Genomic DNA, 25,434 nt, shown 5'->3' with positions numbered 1-25,434 from the left:
ATAGGAAGACATTATTAGTTAGGATTTCAACCCTGCATCCCCCAATGTAGTCAATGTTTCAGATGTTGTTGGACAATGTCTATTAATGCCAACCATCATGGTCAATGGTCAGGGATGGAAGCTGCAATCATAGAATCATAGAATCATAGAATAGTAGAGTTGGAAGGGGCCTACAAGGGCATCAAGTCCAACCCCGTGCAATTCAGGAATCCAAATCAAAGCATTCCTGGCAGATGGCTGTCCAGCTGCTTCTTGAATGCCTCCAGTGTCGGAGAGCCCATTACCTCTCTAGGTAATTGATTCCATTGTTGTATGGCTCTAACAGTTAGGAAGTTTTTCCTGATGTCCAGTCAAAATCTGGCTTCCTGCAACTTGAGCCCATTATTCCATGTCCTGCACTCTGGGACGATTGAGAAGAAATCCCGGCCCTCCTCTATGTGACAACCTTTCATGTACTTGAAGAGTGCTATCATATCTCCCCTCAGTCTTCTCTTATCCAGGCTAAACATGCCCAGTTCTTTCAGTCTGTCCTCACAGGGCTTTGTTTCCAAATGCAACAACATTTGGAGAGCACCATGTTGGCTACAGGAGAAGAGCCACGCCTCAGCAGCAGAATATCTGCTTGGCATGGAAGGTCACAGGTAGGGCTGGCAGAAGCTCCTTGACTACCACCCAGATGTGGAGAAGTACACATTTGTTGAGCTGGTTTGAATGTCATGATAAACCATGATCAATGGTGATGGGAATGAGTGATGGGAACTCTGGTTTCCTGTTTTGGTTTAATCACAGTTTATAATTTCTTCCAAACACAACTACAGTTAAGCTTAACTATGGTTTGTATGAAAAAAGCCAATTTCAAATCATGGTTGGCATCACCTATTCAGCAGAGATCTCTCTCCCATCATCTAGTGCGGTATCTGATGCTTTTAACTGAAAATGCCAGAGAGTGAACCTGGATCCTGAGTCTTATTTCACAGTTTCCATAGTGACATAGTATTATTTCAGTAAAATAGTTATATTACTGCTCTGCAGTTAAAAGGTAAATAGGACATTTTCTGATCTGACACCCAAACATTACGTAATGGGGGGAGGTGTGTGACAGCCAAGACAAAACAGTGTAATCTATGAAAAAAGATTGCAGATGAAACAAATCAAATACACGTTAATTTAGGAAGAGTCATTTAACTGTGAAAGAGAAAATCACTTTCTTCCCCATCAACCTTCCAAATGTTAATGAGAGATTGGGGGTGTATGTGACTGACTCAGAGCTCCTTGGAAGCATGAAAGACTTCTCAGTCTTTTATTAGTGATGCACAAGCTGCAACATTATGAAAACTGCCTGGCATGGTACATAGACCAAAATGGTCTTCCTTATCAAAAAGGATATATAGTATGGCATAGTCAGAAGAAAAGAATGATTGTGACTGGTGAAGCAACAGAGATTGCATCAGTAACTCATCTAATATTGATTTTATGAACTCCTCTCACTTTCATTACATACTGATAAAACCATTGGGCAGCAATTCCATTCAAGGATTCTGTATTTAATCAGCTACTATCCCAATGAAAAGAGCCTTCCTTCTCATTTTTCTGCATCCCTATCTATTTTGAAATCAAATTTAAGAACAGTCCTCAAGGTTTGCAAAGTTTTTTAGGATCCTGCTTTTGTCCTATCAAATTAGTCTTCCAGTTTCTGATGCTCACTAGGGCAGTGTCTTCCATGACATTACAATTCTCCCTCATCATAGAATGTGAGCAGAATATTATTTTGCTCACCCTTATAGTTCAATCCAGGCTTCTCCTTCAGCAAAACCCAGTACATCGCTGGATGTACTTTAGCTAGTGGGGGCGGGGGACTACTCTTTATCATGTTGGTTGTTTCTACAGTTTTTCAAAACTCTAAATTCAACTAGCATAGTTTTTCAGTTAGGAATGGGGAAGAAATTAGATTCCGTTCACATTTAAAAATGAACCTACCTAATTTGCACTTACCAATACAATATGCATACCTAAACGCAGCCATCCTTCGAAATTCACATTTCTCTAAATTTTGCAATGCAAATACTAGAGTAAAGTGTGCATATAAATGCATATATTAGTAAAAATAAATGCTGAATGTACAAGATTGTTCTTAGACTAAGGAAAACAGAAATTGTGAATATTAAAAGCCACTGGCCACAATTCAACAGAGATTTCAGTGTACTTGAAAATCAACAGATTTCAAGCACACCGAGGTCTGTTTTTGGATTGTGGCCCTGCCTGACAAAAAAATGGATGCTGAAACCATCATTTTTGCTGTTATGTGAACCAGGTAGTATCAAATTATTCATATAAATTATAGTGGGGAACTGCTGAAAATTTTATCCCAGAATGCTGCCTTCTTTAATTGTGTTCTGGTGTAACTATAGAAGACAATATAGTAAAAGCTGCCTAATACTTAAGCACATGCATAATTTTAAGCCTCCCTGTATAATATGGATCCTATAGAACATCATTTATTGTACCTCACTGAGCAAAAATATACTTCCCTAGCTTGAATATAGTATTGAATACTCTCTAAAGTCAGAAGAATTCATCTGCAGAGATAGCAGCAACAGTAGCTGAAAAGAATATTGAACCCCAGATATTATCTAAAGACCTACAATACTGCTGAACTCTCAGCATATCCCACATGCTTATTATTTTATCGAAATGCAGCAAGGGCTGTGTTATGGAACAACTGCTCATTCCAGTTTATATTTCTCCTGTGTTCCACACAGCATTTGAAATTTCACACTGGGAAATAATCTGAGAAGACTCTTTGCTTTGAAAATGTGATAGGGTCAGTTGTGCTACCAAGAGGCTCTTCCAGGCACCCTATTTATTCAGCATTCACCCTGATCTGCTTGCACAAAGCTTCCATGGAAGTTAGATTATATTCCGTTTTTAATCATTCTGATTAGTATGTAGGGAGGTTATACCACAATAAGCATTCATCCTCATTTGCTGGCTAGATGTTTATATGTCTTCCCATTAATCATTAATTCCACACTTTTCAATGCATTTCTGTCACTTTTCCTAACTGCAAAAAGTCAGTTCTTTTTTTTTAAAGTGGACCTGTTGCACTCGGACAGTGTGGGGAATTTTTGGATCTCCAGATGTTGCTAAACTACAACTCGCATAATCTCTAATCATTGGCCATATTTGCAGGGGGCCTGGGGCTGATGGGAGTTGTAGTTAGCAACATCTGAAGGGCCAAAATTTCCCCATCCCTGCCCTAAGTCAACAGAGTGCTTTAATCTGCTTTATGTGTGCAAATGTAAAGTTCTCAGCATCTGCTTGAATCCCTCCCACAAAATACTGAAAGTTTGGGGTTGCCCTAAGGAGAGCCTTCCAGCCTAAACATAGCAACGAGGGTAAAAACACATGTATTTTTCAATCCTTACAGGTAAGCAAGATCAAAATCATATACATATACATACACATACAAAGAAAAAAATTAAAAGGCAGATCAGGAAGAACCAGTTAAAACTAATTGCAACATGTGTCAGCTTCTACTGTTACCATAAAACTGGTCTACTAGTTGGCTTCTGGACCCAATTGAAAGTGTCAGTTCCCACCTTAAAGCCCTTCTTAGCTGGGGACCCACATTATCAAAGGGCACTTTGTCCTATGAGGTCAGCTGTGAAGACTCTGCCACAGAATTCCTCAATTCAGGATCAAAATATTCTCAGAAGTGATACTGGGATTGGGAACACATGTGCTATTATGCACTTTTCTCCTGGCTTTAGGGCAATCATGTAAAACTCCTGTGTTTAGGAAAGCCTTTAGAGATCGAGATAATCTGCCAATTTTTTTATGGTACATTACAATTAGGATTAGTGCTTGCTAGGAATGTTGTTTAAGTTGTTTTGGTTGTAATGAGCTTCTATTGTACTTTTGAATTTGGACTGAAAGCATACAATTTTGGAAACGTAGGATAAAAATATTTAGAGTAAGACTCATGCAGTTTTTTGTTCTACATGTGCTAAATACATATTGACCGTGCAAAAGAACAAAGAACACTTTGATAAGTACAAGTCGCTAGTACATGCAACATCATCCAGTCAAGTCCAGGCATGGGGCAGAAGCTGGAAGGATCTTAAAACTGTGGGTTCAAGTCCCTGGTGGTGCAATATCTTTTAGACGGAAGACCCATTATCCAGTGACAGAATCTGCTTTGCATGCAGAAAGTCCCTGGTTCAATCCCGGCATCTCCAGATAGGACTGAGAAAGATTTCTGTCTGAAACGCTGGAGAGCCAGTGCCAGTCAATGTAAATAATACTGAGCTAGATGGACTAATGGCCTGATTCAGTACAAATGCAGTTTCCTAGGTTCTTCAATATTGCTAGTAATGGACTTCTGCATTTCTAGGAAGAAGAGGCTAAAGGCGTGGTCGGTCATTGCCATTGTCGCTGCCCCGTCCCCCAGTGTTTTGGGAGAAATGAAGGGAGTGGGTAGCAAGAGCTTGCAAAGGACTTATATTTCTTCAGGCAAAAAATAATAGGAAGACAACAATAAGGATAACTCCTTTTGGAAGGGGAAATGAGGGGAGCAGCGTGACCATAAAGCACTTACTTTGTGGCATTTTAATAAGTATTACTCGACTGACTGGATCAATACTGGATCAATGTGTTTTTAAATTGTTTTTAAATTGTTTTTAAAGTTTTTAAATTGTGTTTTTATTATTTTTTTTAAGTTTCTATATATTTTTTAATGTTTTTAATTGCTGTAAACCACCCAGAGAGCTTCGGTTATGGGGCGGTATATAAATGTAATAAATAAATAAATGAAGGAAAACTAGGTTGAAAAAATGAACAAGCTTTGTACAAAAAACAAAACCTCTGTGGGTGAACTGAAAGGTTAGTCTGAAATGGAGACTGACATGATCAAGCAACCTGCCGTGCGGGGGCATTCTTTATTTGGTTCAGTCTCAGGCTTCAAATTTCACAATCATGTGGTAGACATCAGCTTGCCACGTCCTGGTGCAGTCTGCTTTTAGAAAGAGGAGGTGAGCTGCTGTCCCACGTGCCTATTGACCAGAGCTTGGAAACGTTACTTTTTTGAACTACAACTCCCATCAGCCCCAGCCAGCATGGCCACTGGATTGGGCTGATGGGAGTTGTAGTTCAAAAAAGTAACTTTTCCAAGCTCTGCTATTGACATACCAGAGCGTTCAGAAAAACAGTTGCCCTGCCAACTGCATCCAACAGATCGCAGGCTTCTTTACATCAGTCACAACCATAAAGAGCACAACACTGCGCCACCTGAGGTGGGCTGCCACCACCACCACCTACTACTACAATTTACTCTTCCCGCTCCATCTTCTACCACCAGCCTTTTCTGCTGCCCTTCCTCCTCTCCTGCAGCCTCCCAGAAGTTCCTATGAGTGATGTATTGTGCTTGGAGTTGGCTCTGGAGACCACCTGCACTACCACCACTTTGCTGCAACAATAGCAAATACAGGCTCTGTTAAAACCACTGCGAGAAAGCATCACCAGCACAGGCACTCTGCGTGGCTACCTCAACCACAATGCTTCACTCCAAGGAAGGACCTCTCCTTGAGGGTGAGTAGTGGTGGGCCTGTGAATCTCTGGTGGTGCCCCAACAAGGATCTTCAACATCAGCAGCACTTCATAGTAGGCCAGCAGGCTAGCAGCACCACAATAGCTGGAGGATGCTCCAGAGCTGATGGGGGGGCATGCAGAGGAAAGCAAACTTTATTTGGGCAAGTGCTAACTACAACTACACTAACTACTCAAGGGAAAAACACCAGACTAGAGGCAGCTCCACACTTAATGTAGCATGTGTGTTTGCTTTCCAGGGCTGACCCAAGACATTTTGCTGCCAGAAGCAAAGGACAATATGGCATCTCCCCATTTCATGTACATAAGCTGACCAGATTGGCAGGTACCTCTTACTCCAATACTGACCACATCCTCCAATACAGGTAAAGGTAGCAGGTTAGCTTGGAGGTCCATGCACAGGCTGTGTGGCACACACAGCACTATCATTTAACACTTTGCTGACACTTGCTGTCCTCAGTATTTGTCCCCCAAGATGTCCATAACACTCATTTCCAAAGGGAAAAAAAGTCAATAGGTAGCTGGAATGGGGCTTTTCATAAAGGTTCCTGCAGAAACAATTAGTGGTCCATCAGTTAAAACATTTAGCACAAAGTCAAGGAAGCAAATACTCTACAACAACCCTTTATTTCTTCTCCATGACTGAAATAATTACAAGTGCTTCAGAAGTAAGAGCATGTGCTTGCATACTATCTGAAATAGTCCCACAACTGCCTACCTTATAAGTGCCTTCAGAACTCGAGCATGCTCCAAGTGGATCCTTTTACCTTCCATTTCAGGACCTCACATATCTTTCCCCTGAATTAAGTAAAGCTCACTATTTACAGGCCTGATACCACAGCAAGACAAAGCTGATACAGGTTTGTATTGTTTCATAAACCTTTAGGCAGCCTGGAACTAGTGTTCTATGCTTGATACATTCTGCCCAATTTTTGTGAGATGCCAAATGATTTTAGCTCATGTTGTTTGACTCTTTTTGCTTTTCCTGGAGGCAATGAATGCACACACGTTCTCTCTGCATTATGAATCTGTTCTTTTTAATTATGTAAACTTTGCTGGAGAGCAAGCCTCCTCATTTGTTTTTAATTTACAGCTCACCCATCACAGAGGACGTTTGTTCACAGGAAAGGTATTAAAGCCATTCTTCTTGAAAGCCAGTATCCGGATGTTATTGAAGACAGTCTGTTTCAACACTAGTTTGGCCTTTCTTATGAAAGTATAGCTGTGACTATCCATCACAGGACACCACAAGTAACACAGAAGAAAATCCTATTTAATTAAATGTGGCTTACTCTCAGGTAAGTAGGGTTAGGATTGCAGCCTTACTATCCTTTGAACTGAGAGGCACATTCTTCTTAAACATCTAATCTACCTCTAAGAACATTCAGAATGACCCATCTAGCTTTAATAACAACCCTGAATATTATTGTTTTGTTTTTAACAGTTTAGGACATATGTAATCTCATCTTTCCTCCCAGAAGATCAGGGGTTATCCCATTTTTATGTGACAACAGCTCTTTGAGACCAATTAGGATGAGAGAAGGTGACAGGCCCAAGATCAACCAATGGAAGGAATGTACATTGTGGTCTCCTTACACGTGGTCTCCTTACAAAATCCAAACTCTATTCTCTACCACAACTTCTCTCCCCAATGAAGCTGGACTTAAATGCATCACAATGAATTTCTGCACCACATGGAATTTCAAATAAGACAAAGCAATGATACAAAAATAATTAGAAAATAACTTTTTTTTAGCTTGTTACATATTTATGTTACACAACAGATACATTTTCAGGCACTGGTTTTCCCTGGCTTTAGAGATGTTGCCTTGGAAACTAGCATGATCTAAATGCAACAGGGCACAGCTTCCCAACTGTTACCCAGTTGGAAAAAAATTGCACATCCCTTGTCACAAAAATATCTGCTAAATAATTCCACACTGAGTGTTCTGGCCACACATGTGCAAATTAAATTCTGAAGTTGGTGTTGCCAGACAAATATACATAAGGTATATGTGTTTTATTTATTTATTAGCATATTCAGTTGAATTGTCACAAACACACTGGCAATTGAAAGGCTTGAAAGCGGGGGTGGGGAAGGGTAAAAAATAGGAAAATGGAAACAAGATGCTCTTGTCTTTCCTGTATATGTAGAAAACATATTTAAAATAGTAAGAGATAGAGGGTTGCATTTAACAGGATTTGCCCTTCCCGTTCTCTCCCCACGTGCCCCCAAAATCTAGTCTTCAGATGGTCTTCCAACCATCTGAAGCAGATTTTGAGAATGCACAGGGGGCTGGAGAGGAGAGGATAAAGTTCCATTGCACATCAGATCTGCTGTCTGAGCAAAATGGCAGCACTGACTACAACCCGTTAATATATTTGTTTATTTGCAGCTTGCTCAAAAAGATTCAGCTGGATTATAATAAGGGCTACAAGGGTCAAAGACTGAAGTATCAGTTTTTGCACACAGTGTGCAAACATAAAGTATATGCAGTTTAAAAGGGTTGAATCTAGACTCAGTCATTCTTAGAGTAAGCCCACTGAAAACAATGGGGCTTAATGGGTCTACTCCAAGGATTATCAACTACTAAACAACCTGTACTTAAACATGTTTGTTATATAGCATAAATGTATGTGTTCAAGTGTATTCAAGCTGAGGTTTTGGCGGGAGCCCAAAGATCTTTGTTCAAGGAAAAGAGATTCCTTTACCTCCACCTGGATTAAGTACTATTTTGTATGGGACTTGTGGAAAAGAAGTGTAGAGTTAGGGCCTTTTTACAGATTGGCTTGGATCCTAACATGCAAACTCAGGGCGAGGGGTTGTGTTGTTTACCAGTTCTGAACAGGGTTGCACTCCCTCTGATGGAACAGGTATGTAGTTTAGGGGTGCTCCTAGATCTATCTTCATCACTAGAGGTCTAGGTAACCTCTATGGCAAAAATAATAATAATGACTTCTAAGAAAAGCTTGTGCAAAAGTAACAGAAAACCGTTATACTCCCAAATGAAGCAAAAGAACAAGCAAGGAGTTAAACACAATCCTCTATCCCTGTGTCTAATGGCATACCCTGAAGCTATAACCACACATTGCTCCCCCCACCCCCTGCCTCCTAGTAGGAACCCTGTATGCTCTCAAAAGCTTCTGAAGTCTCCCGAGTTCCTTCTTGAACTTCCTGCCTCCAGGCCAGCTACCAGAAGCTACCTGTTTACCGGCACCCTGCCAATAAAAGGCTTTGCTCAGCAAGTTATAGGCACCAGGAAACTTGTAACTTTTAATTTTCCTGCCCTCAGATAAGAGATGTGCCATCTCTCCTACATCCAATGGAGTTCTACTGCCTTCTCATTTGAGCCCCAGGGCAGGGTAGGTGGAGGAAATTAACCCTAGATTCCCCAAACAAATAGACAAGTAAGATATTCATTCCCATATAATACACAAAAGTCCATAAAAGTAAGGCCCACACAAGGGCTGGCGCCAGAGGGCAGCCAGGTCGGGCCCTGGTGGGAGGATAGCGCTCCCATGCTGTGATCTGAGCACCCTTGACTCCTGACCCTGATGCAGATCACAGAGAGGGTGCTCCCAGGCACCCCTCCTATACAGACCATTTGGGATTCGACAAGCTGGCATGCATGCCCCACCTACCTCTCCCATTGCTGGGAATGATTTGTGCATAGTGCGCGCATGCATGCCATCTACCAAGATGGTGGCAGAGGCTTCCCTAAGGGACTGACGCCCCTGCTGCCATCTTAGTTGATGGCAGGCATGTGTGCATGCATAGCATAGTGTGCCATCAACTAAGATGGCAGCGGGAGCATCAGCCCCCTTAGGGAAGCTCCTACCCCCATCTTGGTTGATGCCATGCATGCGCGCACAGCATGCGTGCAGTTAACATGAGGCAATGGGAGAGGTAGGTGAGGTGTGCAGGCGGGCACTGCGGGTCCTGGGCAGGCTGGTGCCCAAGGGCCCAGTCCTGCCTAGCGCCAACCCTGGTCCACACAAACAGTCCATTTAAGCAAAGTCTAACTCCTCTGCAGATCCATAAGATTGGCCCCTGTTATTGCTGAATTCCTGTTTATACTTGTTTTTATAATACTGTTTTACAGGTTCTTATAGCTGTTTTTATGATACCATTTTATTGTATTTTTGTATACTGATTAGGTATTTTACATACTAAGCAGTTTAGAAATACTTTTAAATAAATAATATATGTAGATAAAAGGAAATTCATGGATGGTAAGTTTCCCATCTTTTCTTTGCCCTGTGGCCACCTGTACCCCTCAAAAAGCAACTCTGGAAGCTTAGCACAGGGGGGCCCTTGGGGAGGGAACACACTCTAACTAGCCCATAAGTGTTTTAATTAAAAGCCTCTTGCAAGAGGAGGATGCTACCAGCCATAGCAATAATTACAGGTAATATTCTAATTCAGAGAGACTGAAATATCAAATTGCCTCTTCTTTTGAAGCAGTGGAAAGGGTAGTCTAGGTAACGTCTGGCTAAGACTAAAGCATCTGAAAACAGCAGAGAGTATGAAAGTACATTCTGGAAACATTAAAGACATTCAGGATATGTTCAGACCTATGTATGTGAAGGGAGTCTAGATATACCTGAAAAAGGCAAAGTTTTGCAAAAGGCTAATAGATGACTGTGAGCCACTTTGACAGCTCACACAGAGGGAGCAGGGTGAGCATAGTCAGAGAGTAATCATCAGGCATTTGGGAAGATTAGGATATAAGAAAAGACACAATAGCTAAGAGCCCTCTACTCAAGACATCTAGCATGGATGACCAGCTGGCATTACAGGGTGACACATCAGAGACAAAGCTAGCAGCTGCCTTGTTAGGGAGTCTCAGACAGCACCAACTGCATTTTCTGGTAAAACACTGTCCGAAACAGAAAGACAGGATGTACAATTTGAGATACAACCATTGGCCATTCTCTTTGGGATAGAACTATCCAATCAGCTCACATTTGACCAGACAGAACAACTTGCCAAAACTGTTGTTGTAGACTGAAGTTACCACCTTGTTATTCCCTCAGATCAGTGTCTTTTCCAGTTTCAATGAGCTGTTCCCCCATCTGCTTTCATAGTTCTCCTACCCAGTTCAATCCACACTGACTGTGAAACTTTACCTGCCACTGGTTTGCCTTGACACACATTCACTTCCCCAACATATGTCCTCTGGAAGTACATTTGCCAACTGGAATATTAAGCTGAGAGGTATTTCCCAGAGTTGCAAGACAAACTGAATTATTTTACAGAGACAGCAAAAAACATTTTCTGCCTGTGGTGTAACAGCAAATGCTGTTCCACCCACCATGCTACCGTATACAGCACCCAAGACTAGTCCAGTTATTTTGGCACCCAGGGCAAAAAATCCCACAAGAAAAAAATATAGCAATAATAAACTAAGTAATTTACAATTTGCTACCCTTTCATGACACCCAAATACAGCTGCCTGAAATGGCCACCTCACTTTTCTAAATGGCGGGCAAAAATATTTGGTGATTTATAGTCTGCTTTTAAAACTAATTTTCTCAAAGAAGCTTACATAGCCAGACTCACCCTCTCCCCAGAAAAAGGTGCTGCCAAGATTCTTGCGGACAGATACAAAGTAAAGCAAAAAAAATGCAGCAAGCAGCTGACATCATTGACCGTAATGTATTATTAAAATATCAGTAAATGCAAGAGCAGCAACAAATGTTCACTTGCTGATCTCAGTCTGTTGGGCTGCTAGTCAAACTCAGGAAATTTTTAAAGCTTTCAGTTCCTGATGAGTCTCTAGGGTTCTCTATGAATGAGTTTTCAAAAGTACATGTAGGAGGTGCAAAGAAGAAGAATAAAGGGAGTTTTAAAGAACTGGTGGTGGTATGAAGCACTTTGAGTTATTTAAGGAGTTATGGTCATGCCTCAGCACACAGCTCATAAAATACTTCCCTGATAACAAAGAAGGTCTTGCTCCTTGGCCATTCCATTTTATGTTCACTCCAAACTGAGAGCCATGCCTACTATGGAGCAGTATGTTCACAATTACATGACAAGAGTGTATGTTTTTAGCCACTGAATGGGCATAAGATGACCAGCTTACATATAAAAAACTGTACCACTGACTCCTTTCAACATACAGGCTGAGTGATGGATGATGCTCATTACCAAAAGTAAACACTTTAGTAACACTTGTGTGGTTTGACTTACACCTGGTTTGCAATATACTGAGGAAATACAAGTCTTCTGCAAAGATTGGCACAGGCACCACATTAGCTGAAAAAAAGGCAACAATGCTTGCTGGTTAGCAACAGAGTACAATGTAAATCTGCCACAGGTTGGAGGCAACTCTGCCATCTGAAACAGTCTGAAGCAGAGCTTTTTTTGTGACTTCTTCTTTTTTTTTTGCTGCCAGGGCCAGCACCAGGCAGACTGGGCCCGCAACACTGTATGTCCCACCCAGAGCTTGGAAAAGTTACTTTTTTGAACTACAACGCCCATCAGCCCAATCCAGTGGCCATGCTGGTTGGGCTGATGGGAGTTGTAAATTCAAAAGAAGTAACTTTTCCAGGCTGTGGTCCCACCACCCCCTCCCAGCACAGGGTTTACCAACCTCACCGACCTCTGGTGTTAGTGTGTACTCCTCTCACACATGCACACCTGCCATCCCCCAAGATGAGAGCAGGGGCATCAACCCCTTAGGGACGCCCCCATCGCCATTTTGGGGCACATACCCCATGTCGATGAGGCAGGTGGGCTTCTTTAAGCCCACACCACCTGTATTGGGGAGGTATCTGGGAGCTTTTGCTCTGTGCTCAGTGGCAGTGTCGGGTTACATGACCTGATGCTACTATAGATCATGGAATGGGCTCTATCCTCCCACCCTAAGGAGGGTCCCCTCCGGGCCCCTCAGCTAGGGCACAACCTGGCCGTGTGCTGGAGCCAGGCCTATTTGCTGCCCATGCCAACCATTTTGTGCTGGCACCCATGGTACTTTTATCATTATATGAGTACTGGCACTTCTCTTTTTACCAAAAAAGCACTGGTTTGAAGTATACACAGTTGTCATACTATCCTCTACAAAGCACCACTTGAGTACCTTCAGAAATCAGAGGCCCATTATCTGTCTGTTTTCATTAATCACATCTCAAGATTTTTTGTAGTGGAGACCCATCTTTGGAACATCCTTTCTAGAGTGGCCCACTTGGCACCAACTTTGCAATGCTTTTGGTGCCAGGTGTTTTTTTTAAGTGTTTTACACAGCCATTTTAATCTGTTGCAAATGATTTTCTTTAATCATATTTAATATTTTATTATCATATTTTTATTATGATTGTACCATATCCTGAAATCCTAAAAACAGTGAAGCGTGCTATAAAACTGTTCTAAATAAATAAATCTTACTATTCATACCCTGTAATCAGAGGTACGTTCTGCCTCTGCTCAAGGAGATTCAATTTAGTTAAATGGCTAATATCTATTGGCAAACCAAGACTATTTATCAACCATTTGTCTAATCCTTTTACAACCTCATTTAGTTACATACCTTTGGGTACTTCTGTAAGTTACCCAAAATTGTAAGACTGAAAGATTTCTGTAAGTTACAGTTATGCATTGTGCAAAGAAATGTCCTCCTTTGTCCAAAACACTGCCCATAATATTCCCTCACTCATTTATCTTCAGTCTTTTTGCTCAAGGAAGAGGCACAGCCTCATGATAATTTTACTTGCCTAGTTTGTACTTTGTCCTGCTCTAGGAGATTGATTCTGAGATGGGACTAGTCAGACACATTGCTGGTATCCAAGTCAGTGTTTCAGCCTCCATTTTTCTTTGACCCCGATTTGCCACCCTGGAACTGGTAATTGGAACTAAATTTGTTTTTATTTAGTCTTTGAAATGAATGAAAACAAAAGGTTAACTTTTTTTTTTACAATAAGCAAAACAATCTGATTTGGATCCTTAGCTTGCATCTTGTTCTATAAAGAGTGCACAGAAAAGCTTGATGCTGTTTATCTGTGGGAAAGCACTGCAACTGATACTTAGGAACAGTAGTGTTCTGTGTACAGTATAAGAGCAGAATTTCCACCAAATTATTCCTTTTTATTTTCACATCTCTGTGCTTGACAATCAGCACATGGGCGGGATCTTGATCAGTTTAGCAACAAGTTATTCTGGAATCTGATTTTAGAAATAATGAGTTCTACTTGTTGTCCACGCACTGGTAACCTCTAGGCTGGATTACTGTAATGCACTCTATGTGGGGCTGCCCTTGAGGTTGGTCCAGAAGCTGCAGCTGGTGCAAAATGTGGCGGCGAGACTGCTCACTGGAGCAGGGTATCACCAACATGTCACCCTGCTGCTGAAAGAATTGCACTGGCTGCCCATTTGCTTCCGGGCTAAGTTCAAGGTTCTAGTTTTGGCATACAAAGCCCTACACAGCTTGGGACCAGGATACCTGAAAGACTGTCTTACCTCTTATATACCCAGTTGATCACTGTGCTCTGCAGGTGAGGGCCTCCTGCAGATACCATCTTATCAGGAGGTTCATTCTGCACAATATAGGAAACGGACCTTTAGTGTGGCAGCACCTATCCTGTGGAATTCCCTCCCTTTGAATATTAGGCAAGCACTATCTCTGCTATCTTTTCGGTGCCTTTTGAAGACTTTCCTCTTTCAACAAGCCTTTTAGGTTGAGACCTATCCCAGTCTGCATCTGTGTCAGAACTGTTTAATATGTTTTTAAATAATGTTATAACCTTTTTTAAAAGTTGTTTTTTTTAAAATGTTTTTAATGCTGTTTTGTTTTAATGTATTTTAAGATCTGTTTTTATGATGTTTTAAAGTGTTGTAGTGCTTTGTTTGCTGCCCTGGGCTCCTGGCTGGGAGGAAGGGCAGGATACAAATTAAATAAATAATAAAAATACTTAGCCTCTTGTTCTGTTATATGAAATGAACTATTGCCACACTGGTTCAATGCTTACACCAGAAACCTCCATCGGTAGTTACACCTCCGGACTATACAGGAGAGAAGCCCTATTATTGTTGGAACTTGTTGCTTTTACGTTATTGTTAGTTTTTATTGTTAGTCTCTTAATGTTTTGATGTTTACATGTTCTGCTTTGTACGTCGCTTAGAGTAGCTGACAATTCAGCCAGATAAGCGACTAATAAGTCGAATAAATAAAATAAATAAATAATATAAATAAAATTTTTATCATTGTATGGAATCAATGCTTTTCCAGATGTCCAATTGTTTTAAGCATGTGCTTTCATTTTACTGTACAGCATTTTTATACTCAATTCTGGCCTAAGCCTTAATAGTGGAATATGCTCCTATTTTTACTTTCGGTGGCTGGTGGAGTAAAGTTTTGACTCTCACATTGCAAGAGAAAGTGACGCAACAGAGCAGACTTCGTAGATGCTTATTCAAGTCTAACTCATTTGAAGTCACTTGGTGGCATCTTCTTGAATTACCTTACTTGTCCTGACTATAATAGTTGACCTCCAAATACTCACCTGCCTTTTTGGTCTATCTTCCAGGATACTGATTTGAAAATGCAGTATTATATTTATATTTATAAATATTTATATTTATTATCTTTTCTTTCTATCTATCTTTCTATTTACATTTATTATATCCTTTCTTGCTTTCATGTATAATCTTTAACTAGTCCTCTTATGTGATCTTTGTATATGAATTTTTGAAACTGTTTTAATAAAAAATACAAATTAAAGAAATAGCGGAATGTGCTAGAAACCCAAATAAAAATACTCATCATTTTAACAAAAAATCATGTAGAACAAAAATTAGACTGTTCTAAAAGACTTTCAAGTCTATCAGTGATGAGAAAGGCGGGCAGCGCACAAGCTTCTCTGATTTAATTTACAATTTGCAAGGTTTCAAGTATACGAATGACAAATGAAAGAAAAATAGTGCTGTTGCCGAAGTTACAAATACAGATACTCTTGCAAGTTCTATGTAAGAGAATATACTTCTGGGGATATTGGGACCAGGGAGAAGGCACTCTCACTGTCTGTCCCCAGGCTCTAGAAATGCATCTTGCCCCCTCTGTAATGGCTTTCCACCAGTTGGTAAAACCTTCCTTTTAGACAAGCTTTTGGGCCATGAATGTTTATGAAAGTGTTTGAAATTGTTTATATATATATATTTAATTTGCTGGAAGTCGTCTCAGCAGCGATTAAAAGCAATCTATTCTTTAAAAAAATCTTCTTACTCATCCCAGAGTGCAGAACATGGAATTATGGGCTCAATTTACAGGAAACCAGATTTCAACTGGACATCAGCAAAAACCTCCTGTTAGAGTGGTACAATAATGGAACCAATTACCTAGAGAGGCAGTGAGCTCTCCAACACTGGAGGCATTCAAGAGGCAGCTGGACAGCCACCTGTCAGGTATGCTTTAATTTGGATTCCTGTACTGAGCAGGGGGTTGCATTTGATGGCCTTATAGGCCCCTTCCAACTGTTCTATTATACTATGTTAGCATTTTGATATTAAAATCATTTTAATTTTATTGTCATCATCTCATTCCTCCTCAATACAGCTCAATGCAAATACAAACAACTTAAATTTTAAAAGTGTGCATTTAAAAAAAATTATTAGTTAAATTTGTATCCCATCCTCCCGAAGGAGCCCAGGACAACAAACATAAAAATGATCAAACAATACAGTTTAAAATAAAATAAAAACATATTTAAAGCATTTAAAAGCAATTAAAGACCATCTGTTTTTCAAACTCTATAATACATAAGGTAGCAACACTTATTTCACCATGTGCTCACCACAAACATACACTGAGAGAAATGGGGGACAAGAATGGCTCTCTGCTAGGGTTAAAAGATCTGTCATTTTCAGTTCTCTCAGCTTCTCATTTTTCCATTCTTAAATGCAGTTCTCCACATTTCTGGATATGGATTCAATATCCAAATAAGATAAATTCTTCATCATTATTCTCAAAGCCCAGGCAGCCAGTCCTCCTCCAAGAGAAAAAGAATTGCCACAGCTTTCCCGTTCCCAGCCTCCACCACATTCTCTTCCATACTGTAAAGCAATAGGCTTAAAGGGTCATACCATATTCATCTACTGGAGCAGACAAACCCCACTAACCCCACTTAATCCCATAAAGCTCATTTCCCAAAGTCTTTATTAAGGGATACACCAAGGCCATCTGAATGCATGTTTCAATAAAATGCACTGTCTAACTTAATGCTTCTATCTTATGGGAAAAGCCAGATCATTGAATAATCAGATTTAGCTATCAGTACAGCAGAGGATATTTTAAAGCAATTTAAAGCCTGTAAATACCATATGCCAGCTGACAAAATAAAGCAGCATAATTGATTGTAATACTCACCTGCTATAAGCCCCAACATGACAAAACAAAAATGCCTGTGTCAAGTCTTAATGGAATAACAGCAAGTAATTTGCTTCAGGCCCCTATGCCGAGAACAACACATGATCGTTAGAAAAGCCATCCTCCTATTAACAGCATTTTGAAAGGATTTTGCCTATTTAAGTCTGCTTTTATATAATATTTTAAATACACACAAACACACACATACATAATAAATACACCCAGTGCTTTTTTGTGTGATTGTACTCACCAGTACCTCATTTTTTGCTGCCCATGGCACTTCTATCAAGATACAGCGCCTCATTTTGTTTTACCCCCCAAAAGCACTGCATACACTTTTAAAATATTAAACAATAGTTTTATTAATTCATCTTTCAGTTACTGGGCAACATATTGCTCTTGAGAATGACTATGTGGCATACCTGTTGAATACTACGCAATGGCAGTATTTGCATTAGCTCCAAATCTGTTATTGTAAAAAAAAAAAAGAGAGAGAGAGAGGGGCTAGTACTATTTTACAAAGCTCAAGTAAAGATGCCCGTCCTCTTTCATTCTACCTACACTCGAGCATATATCTATCTATCTATTGATCTATATATATATAAAAGCAACCTAAATACAAATGTAACTAGACCATCATGCAAAATTGGTAGCCCTACACCTCTCTTTATCAAGCTCATTTTGATATCCTAGGGTTGAAAATATATTTGTATATACCTTGAATATGGCAATACAGGAGCACCACCTTTTATTTACCACTTTCCTAAGATTACATAAAAAAGATACAGGCCCAATTTGCACACAAAGTTAAACAAAACCATGGCTTAGCATGAACAATCAAACATGAATGCTCCAGAGAGAAGATCATGGCAGCTTTGCTTCTCCTCCAGTCTTGCTGCTGCCACATTCCTGTAACCTAAGCTATGGTTTAGCTTAGTGTTAAACCACAAGCCTAGGTTCAGATGCATCTCCCCCAGACAAACCAGAAGCAGTAAGCCACAGAACAAACCTTGGTTGTAGGGTCATAGTGAAGAAACATAGCTCAGTGGTAAAGCATGTGTTTTGCACACAAAAGGTCCCAGGTTCAATCCCTGGCATCCCCAAATGGAGCTGGAAAAAAAATTCCTGTCTGAAATCCTAGAGGGCCATTACCAGTCAATGGAGACTATATTGAACTAGATGGGTTGAATGGTCCAATTTGGTACAAAGCAATTTCCTTTAATTATTACAGTAAAGACCACACATGCTTTAGCTAGGCTGAACTACATGGGACTGTTTAGTTAAGTTCCTCAGTGAGATAGATATATCTTGCTGTGTAGTTGAAAAATACTGGAAGCTGCAGGACACAAAGATTCAGATCACATAGGAAACCTAGCCCAGGCCTAGCAGAGACCAACTTTAAAAAGAATCATTGCTGGTTAATTACAATAAAACCTGGAACCAGAAGTTAAAGACTGTGATGTTCCTGCTTATATTGTAAATATGGTAAGTGCTGTTTATATAGAAGACATATGGTAAGTGGAGTGAAAGAGGAGGGGGGAGTACATGAGCAGTAGAATGCTGGATGATTGGCTGAGTGTTTGAATGGCTGGGAGTATAAATGGAAGAATGACAGTTGAATCTGGGAGGTGGTGAATTGGGTGGGGAGGTTGTGGTTGAGGTGGTGTCTTTGAGAGGTTGAGAGAGGGGTTGTGGTTGAGGTGGTGTCTTGGAGAGGTTGAGAGAGAGGTTGGAGGTTTGGAGGTGGTGGTGTTGAGAGTGAGTCGGAGTTCTGAGGCAATTAGTAAAAAGTCAAGTATCTAACAGAATATAGATGAAACCATATGCTTGTGAAACATTCCTTAAGTAATCTTGTTATTTCTGATATTTAATAAATACTTACTTGGTTTACCAAAGGCCTGATCCTTGGCTGGGGGATATACAGACCAGAAGGGAGGGCAAGGTAATTACCAAGGCTGAACAGAAACTGTATCTAATGGTGGCAGCGGTGAAGGGAGAGATTGTAACAAGTCACGTATCCAGAGCAACCCAGAGTTGTATGCTTTAAATATAAAGATACAAGGGGGTTGGGAACAGCATAGGCACACAGTCACAAAGTAACAAGCTATAGAGAGACTTAGGCAAAGTCTCTGGGAGTTTGGGTTACAGAAAGTGACTGGTGGTGCTGCCTAGCAGTGGGATCTAGTGAGATCTGTGCTAGAGCTGTAAAGGGTAAGAATAAACCTGACGTTCCTGTCTGCTGGTAGCCCCAAGTGAGAGCTTCACAGGTGGTGCTGGGGAAGGACGTCACAAAGACAGACATCAATTTGTTTCATTTTTGGTTCAATAAGTTGTACAGAGTTTTTTTTCTCATTATATTTGAGATGCTATCTCAAGTCATCCTTTTGTTTGGGGGAGGGTTGTAAAGTTAACAGCAAGATATGTCTTAGCATACTAGGAATGGAATCCTCTTCTTTTTTACATTTTGTTGTTTGCCCCTAGTGGTCGTTAATGATCCAATTCCTTTTTCCTCCGATATCTTTTCATTTTTCCAATCTCCTCTGAGATATATATATACACATTTGCAGAGAATTATTGATATTCTAATCACTATTTTTATGCGTCTCCACTGCTATCTTTGTTCTGAACTCTGTAATTTTGCCTGTTTACATTCCTTTTCAAATGCATTGCAGAGCAGATTAGATAATCAAGTGTCTTCTCATCTGCTGCTCCCAATCAACACCTCATTCCCCCTGCTGCTTTCTGTCTGTCAGTTACAGTCAACACTTCATTGACATCAATGAAAAGGAATACACATTTGAAGAGCTCACATAGAAAGTAGATCAATAAGTATCACTCACACTATCGATGATTTTAAAACTCTGGGAAAGAAGAAATCGGAAATCAGGCACAAAGAGTTGCTACTTCAGAATTCTTTCCACAAAGACAGAGAATATCAGAAATAATAATTAATCTGATGGCACATATCCAACTATTGCAGAAATGGAGCCCATCGCTATAGCATACATGCTGTATAACACCATTTTCATGTCTTCCCTATAGATTAACAGTAGCAGGGCCGCAGATAAATGGATAAACAGGGCCCATTTTTCCAGGGTCTGGGGCCACAGAGGCCACCTGACTCTTTAAAGAAAAAGTGCTCAGGGTCAATTGTCAGACTCGCTCAATGTTTGTTAAATGAGTTAGTAGCCAGCTGCTCCAATCACTGCTCTTTCAGGTTTTTAGCCAATAAGTGAAGTCAGGGTTGTAATTGATGAGGAATTTGTTGACCTTCAGGCAATAGCTAGAACCCTTTGCAAATCTGAAAACAGCTGTCTTTTCCTGCTTGTCTGCATATCACGTGAGCTGAATAAGTTTATAGCTCGCAGCAACAGCACATGTGCCTGCCCACACACTTTTACATACTTTATGTATTTGTGTGCATTGGCAAAGTTTGTGGATTTTTTTTGTATTTTCCTATAAAATATCAGAACTGTGGAATGTTGCAGTTAAAGCAATTTGGGGTGCTGCCTTTGTGTAAGTTTCCCCCCTTCACTGCATGGTTTGTGAATTTGATGTGATATATTTGTACCTTGCTTTTCTTTCTGGGTCCTCCCCTCTATTTTATCTTTCCAACAACCCTGTGAGGTTGGTTAGGCTGAGAGTTGGTTCAGTTGAGTTGCAATAGTTTTTTTAGCTGCTCCTATCTTTTTAATGTTATTTTAATATGTAAACGTTATTTAATAAAATTATGATTATGGTTTTTTAACTATTTATAACTTATAAAATGCCTTGTGAGGGCAAGAACTCTGAAAGGCAGGTTAAAATCTGTTAAATACATCTCAAATCAAGACTATGGATTCAAAATAACTATTCATGTTGATAATATCGATATTCAAGACTGGATTACTGCAATGCACCCTATGTGGGGCTTCCCTTGCACTTGACCTGGAAAATGCAATTAGTGCAGAATGCTGCAGCCAGATTGTTGACAGGAATCAGACCCTGTCAGCATAACACCTCTGCTCAGAGATCTGCACTGGTTGCCAATCTGATTTCAAGCCAAGTTCAATACGTTATTACTGGTATATAAAGCCCAGGACACCTTGGGAGCAGCCTACTTGCGAGATAGCAAGTATGTGCCCACTCAAGCACTTTGCTCTGCAGAACAGGCACTGTTACAGGTGCCACATAATACTTGTGCCGCACTCAGACAAAATCATTCTTTTGGTGCAGGAGTACCTACTCTTAGGAAGTCTCTGCCTATTGATATCAGGCAGGTGCCTTGTTTTTGGCACCTGATTTTAAATAAATTGTTTAGGCAAACCTATCCAGACACATGGATGTTGATCAGTTTTAATCTTTTTAGTTAGTGGCTATTTTCATTGTTTTAAATATGTTTTTAATTATTGGTTTTCAACTGTTTTATTTTAATGTGTTCTATGTGTTAAAATTAATGTGTTTTGTTAAGGTTTTTACACTCAGAGGTTTCTACATTCAAGCAGTATATATACATTTTGTTAACTATAAATAAATAAATAAAGCACCAGTTCTTGCCAGTAGATGGGGGGGATGTAGGGGGCCAAATCAACTTACAGTATACCAGGCCCAGGAAATCCTTTTGGCACCCATGAATATAAGACTGTGTATTGCTCTCTGTTTTATGCTGCCTGTCCCCAAAACTAGTACATACATATATGTTTCCCTACAGAATTCATGCCAAATAGTTTGGGAAGCTCTAAAGTTCAATAATAGTTTTCATACTTTGTAATGCATTTGAGATTTAATCCTAGGTATTTCCAGATATAGGGACTCAGGAAGCAAGGCTGGTAAAGACCATGAGAAGCCACTACCAATCAGAGTCAAATATCCTGGGCTAGGTTATTGGTCCAAAAAAGTACAATGCAGCTCCTTATATTACCCTTTTTTCTACAAGGAACCTTGCAGTTAATGACTCAGCAAATCTATCATATGCTTACCAAATGCATCATGACGTAAAACTATCCTATGACACACACACTTACTTTTATACATGTATGTACATACAAAACTGCCAGGAACATTTTTGGAATTTGTAAACAAAAAAAAATTAAAAAGTAATCCCCCATCTTAATTCATTGTCTCTGAATTTACACAATTAAAGCCTTTAATTAGGAAACAGTTTTCACAAAAGAGAGAAGTAGCTTTTTATAGAGCTAAAGAACTTTACAATAAGTAGATCTGCATTGTAAAGATCAGCTATTAATTTTGTGGGAACTGCTTGTCATTCTAACACCTGGAAGAATAGCTTTAAAGAATCCGGGGCTTAATTACAGAAACAATTCAGTCTCTCTCCTTTTGTGTGCTCATAAATTTAGGTGAGCACAACAGTCTACATAGCATATTGTTTGAAGATGTATATTGGCCAACTCAGTGAATCACTCCATGATGAGCATGAAACACTTACAGATTAACCACCCTTAACGGGAATCTTGTTTGAGTTCAATTGATTTTGCAGTGTCCATTCACAATAAGCACAGACTGAAGTGCAGAAAATGTCATTTGTTCATTTATTATTTGATTTATGTCCCACCCTTCCTCCCAGTAGGAGTCCAGGGTGGCAAACAAAAGCACTAAAACCACTTTAAAGTATCATAAAAACAGACTTTAAAATATATTACAACAAAACATCTTTAAAAACATTTTTTTAAAAACTTTAAAAACATCTTTAAAAAAGGCTTAAAAACATTTATTTTTTAAAAAAGAAAGTTTAAAAACATCTTAAAAAGCAATTCTAACACAGACACAGACTGGGATAAGGTCTCACCTTAAAAGGATTGTTGAAAGAGGAAGGTCTTCAGCAGAAGCCAAAAAGATAACAGAGATGATGCCTGTCTAATATTTGAGGGGAGGAAATTCCAAAATGTAGCTGCCACTACACTAAAGGTCGGTTTCCTATGTTGTGCAGAACGGACCTCCTGATAAGATGATATCTGCAGGAAGCCCTCACCTGCAGAGCAGTGATCGACTGGGTACATAAGGAATAAGACGGTCTTTCAGGTACCCTGGTCCCAAGTTGTACAGGGCTTTGTACACCAAAACTAGAATCTCGAACTTAGCCTGGTAGCTAATAGGTAGCCAGTGCAATTATTTCAGCAGTGGGGGGGGCATGTTGGTGACACCCTGCCCCAATGAGCAGTCTTGTTGCAGCGTTTTGCACCAGCTACAGCTTCCGGACCAACCTCAAGGGTACCCCCACATAGAGCGTGTTACAGCAATCCAGCCTAGAGGTTGGACAACCGGTGCATGGACAACAGTGGTCAGGCTATCCTGGTCCAGAAAGAGCTGCAGCTGTTTTACCAGCCAAAGCTGATAAAAGGCACTTCTAGCCACTGAGGTCACCTGGGCCTCTAGTGACAAAGATGCATCCAGGAGCACCCCCAGACTATGGACCTGCTCTTTCAGAGGGAGTACAACCCCATCCAAAGGAGGCAACTGACCAATTATCTCAACTCAGGAGCCACCAACCCACAGTGTCTCCGTCTTGCTACGATTCAGAGTCAGTTTATTGGCCCCCATCCAGCCCATCATAGAGTCCAGGCACCAGTCCAGGGCTTGCATGGCCTCTTCCGATTCAGATGTTACAGAGAAATAGAGCTGGGTATTGTCAGCGTACTGCTGACACCTCGTCCCAAATCTTCTTATGACCACTGCCAAGGGCTTCATATAGATGTTAAACAGCATTGGGGACAATATGGTACCCTGCATCACCCCACAGCACAACAGCCAGGGGGCCAAAAGACAAGAGAGCTTTGGCTATAGGGTGGTATATAAATGTAATAAATAAATAAATCACCCAATGCTATTCTATGAAAATGACCTTGGAGATAGGATCGGAACCACTGTAAAACAGTGCCTCCAATACCCATTGCACCAAGTCGGGCCAGAAGGATACCATGGTTGTCATGGAGACCATGAAGTCCTGAGTCAGAACACTAGAGGCAGCCTCAGCATGGACACTGAAATCACCCTGGACTATCATTCTGGGCTCCTTCAATACCAAGATGACCTCTGCCAGCTCAGTCAGAGGAGCTGCTGGACAGCAGGGTGGACGGTACACCAGCAGCAACCCTGTCTCCTTGGCCCGACACCTTGTCTTTACTGTCTCCTTTGCCCGACACCAAGTGCAGGTGCTCACAGCCAGCTCCAAGACAGAGTGGTTTCCTGGTGACAGAGATGGGAGTTCTGTAGACCACAGCAACTCCTCCCTCCTACTTCTGCAGCCTGTGCTGGTGTTGTACCAAGTAACCAGGTGGGCAAAGCTGAGTCAGATCAACTCCTCCCAGGTCTCAGTAAAGCACACCAAATCAGCATTGGCATGACTTATGTGCTGACAATTACATTAGTCAACATGAATAGAAACTAAACATTCGGAGAACATAATGCTTCATAATCGCTCTGAAAAGTGCAGTATAAATCTAACATTTAGTATTTATGTAGCACTTTAGAGTGGTTACATGTGAATCACACCAATGTATTATTTTTATTGTTGTTGTTATTGTTATTATTCAACAATTTATTTATATACCGCATTTTCCACAAATACACATGTGGTCAGAGCAGTTCACACAAACAGTCCAAATGCTGTAGCACAACAACACATAATAAAAAGTACAATCACTACAACATTATGAAAATATATTATACAACCACGAGAATCAAAATGGCATGGGGGTTATTTTCAATTTAACATTGTGGAATGTGAAAAATCCACGCTGGCTATAGTATACAGCCAGTGGCTGTATACTATAGCCAGCGTGGATTTTTCACATTCCACAATGTTAAATTGAAAATAACCCCCATGCCATTTTGATGCTTCCAATAAGCTCATTTCAAAACAAAACCTTACAAAACTTATAGTCCTGAACTCAGAAATGCTTGTTTAACAACCCTCTAAAACAGTCAGAGAGAATAGAGAGTTCAAAGTCTAAAAAGAGAAGGGGAAATCCAGATTCTTTTTGGACTATTTTCTCTCAGAGTTTTCATAATTTGTTGAAATTCATTAAAAATCAGCCATGTTCACAGAGTACCTGTACTCCTAATACTGACCTTGCCCCATACTCTGACCTTCATCTTCTGCAGATTAAAAGTTAAAAAAAGGCCTGGCTGATTTTTAATTAATTTAAGAAATTTTGCATTGAACTGAATGATAGCATCGGGCATGCTCAGTAAGAACCAAATGTCAGTGTTCTAAACACCAGACTCACAGCTGCTTGGCTTGGCTAATCAGGGGGCCACATCCACACCAGACTTTGATTTCACATGAGGCAGTCATGGCTTCCCCCAAAGAATCCTAGGAAGTGTAGTTTGTGAAAGGTGCTGAGAGGAGATTCCTATTCCCCTGACAGAGCTCCAGTGGCCAGAGTGGTTTAACAGTCAGCCAATCTGACTAAAGGTCTGTGAGGGGAACAAGGCGTCTCCTAGCAACTCTCAGCACTCTTCACTAACTACACTT

At 40.4% G+C, this 25,434-nt stretch overlaps 1 protein-coding gene across 2 annotated transcripts in view; it reads right to left on the bottom strand.

Annotated features, from left to right (window-relative positions):
• Nucleotides 1–25,434, bottom strand: part of DCLK1 (doublecortin like kinase 1) — an 82,217-nt gene that overhangs the window by 3,861 nt on the left and 52,922 nt on the right. Inside the window, exon 4 of one of the 2 annotated variants that reach the window (XM_061628417.1) lies at nt 6,126–6,152. The exons of the other annotated variant lie outside the window; for it this stretch is intronic. Within the exon in view, the coding sequence (XP_061484401.1) occupies nt 6,141–6,152 (12 nt within the window). The 3' untranslated portion in view covers nt 6,126–6,140. Of the gene's footprint in view, nt 1–6,125; nt 6,153–25,434 lie in introns of those variants that run through there. 2 annotated transcript variants of the gene reach the window in all.

This window comes from Rhineura floridana, chromosome 5 (assembly GCF_030035675.1).
Source record: "Rhineura floridana isolate rRhiFlo1 chromosome 5, rRhiFlo1.hap2, whole genome shotgun sequence".
Lineage (NCBI taxonomy): Eukaryota > Metazoa > Chordata > Lepidosauria > Squamata > Rhineuridae > Rhineura > Rhineura floridana.
Note: the sequence above shows the minus strand (reverse complement) of the source record. Positions and strands in the feature narration are given on the sequence as shown.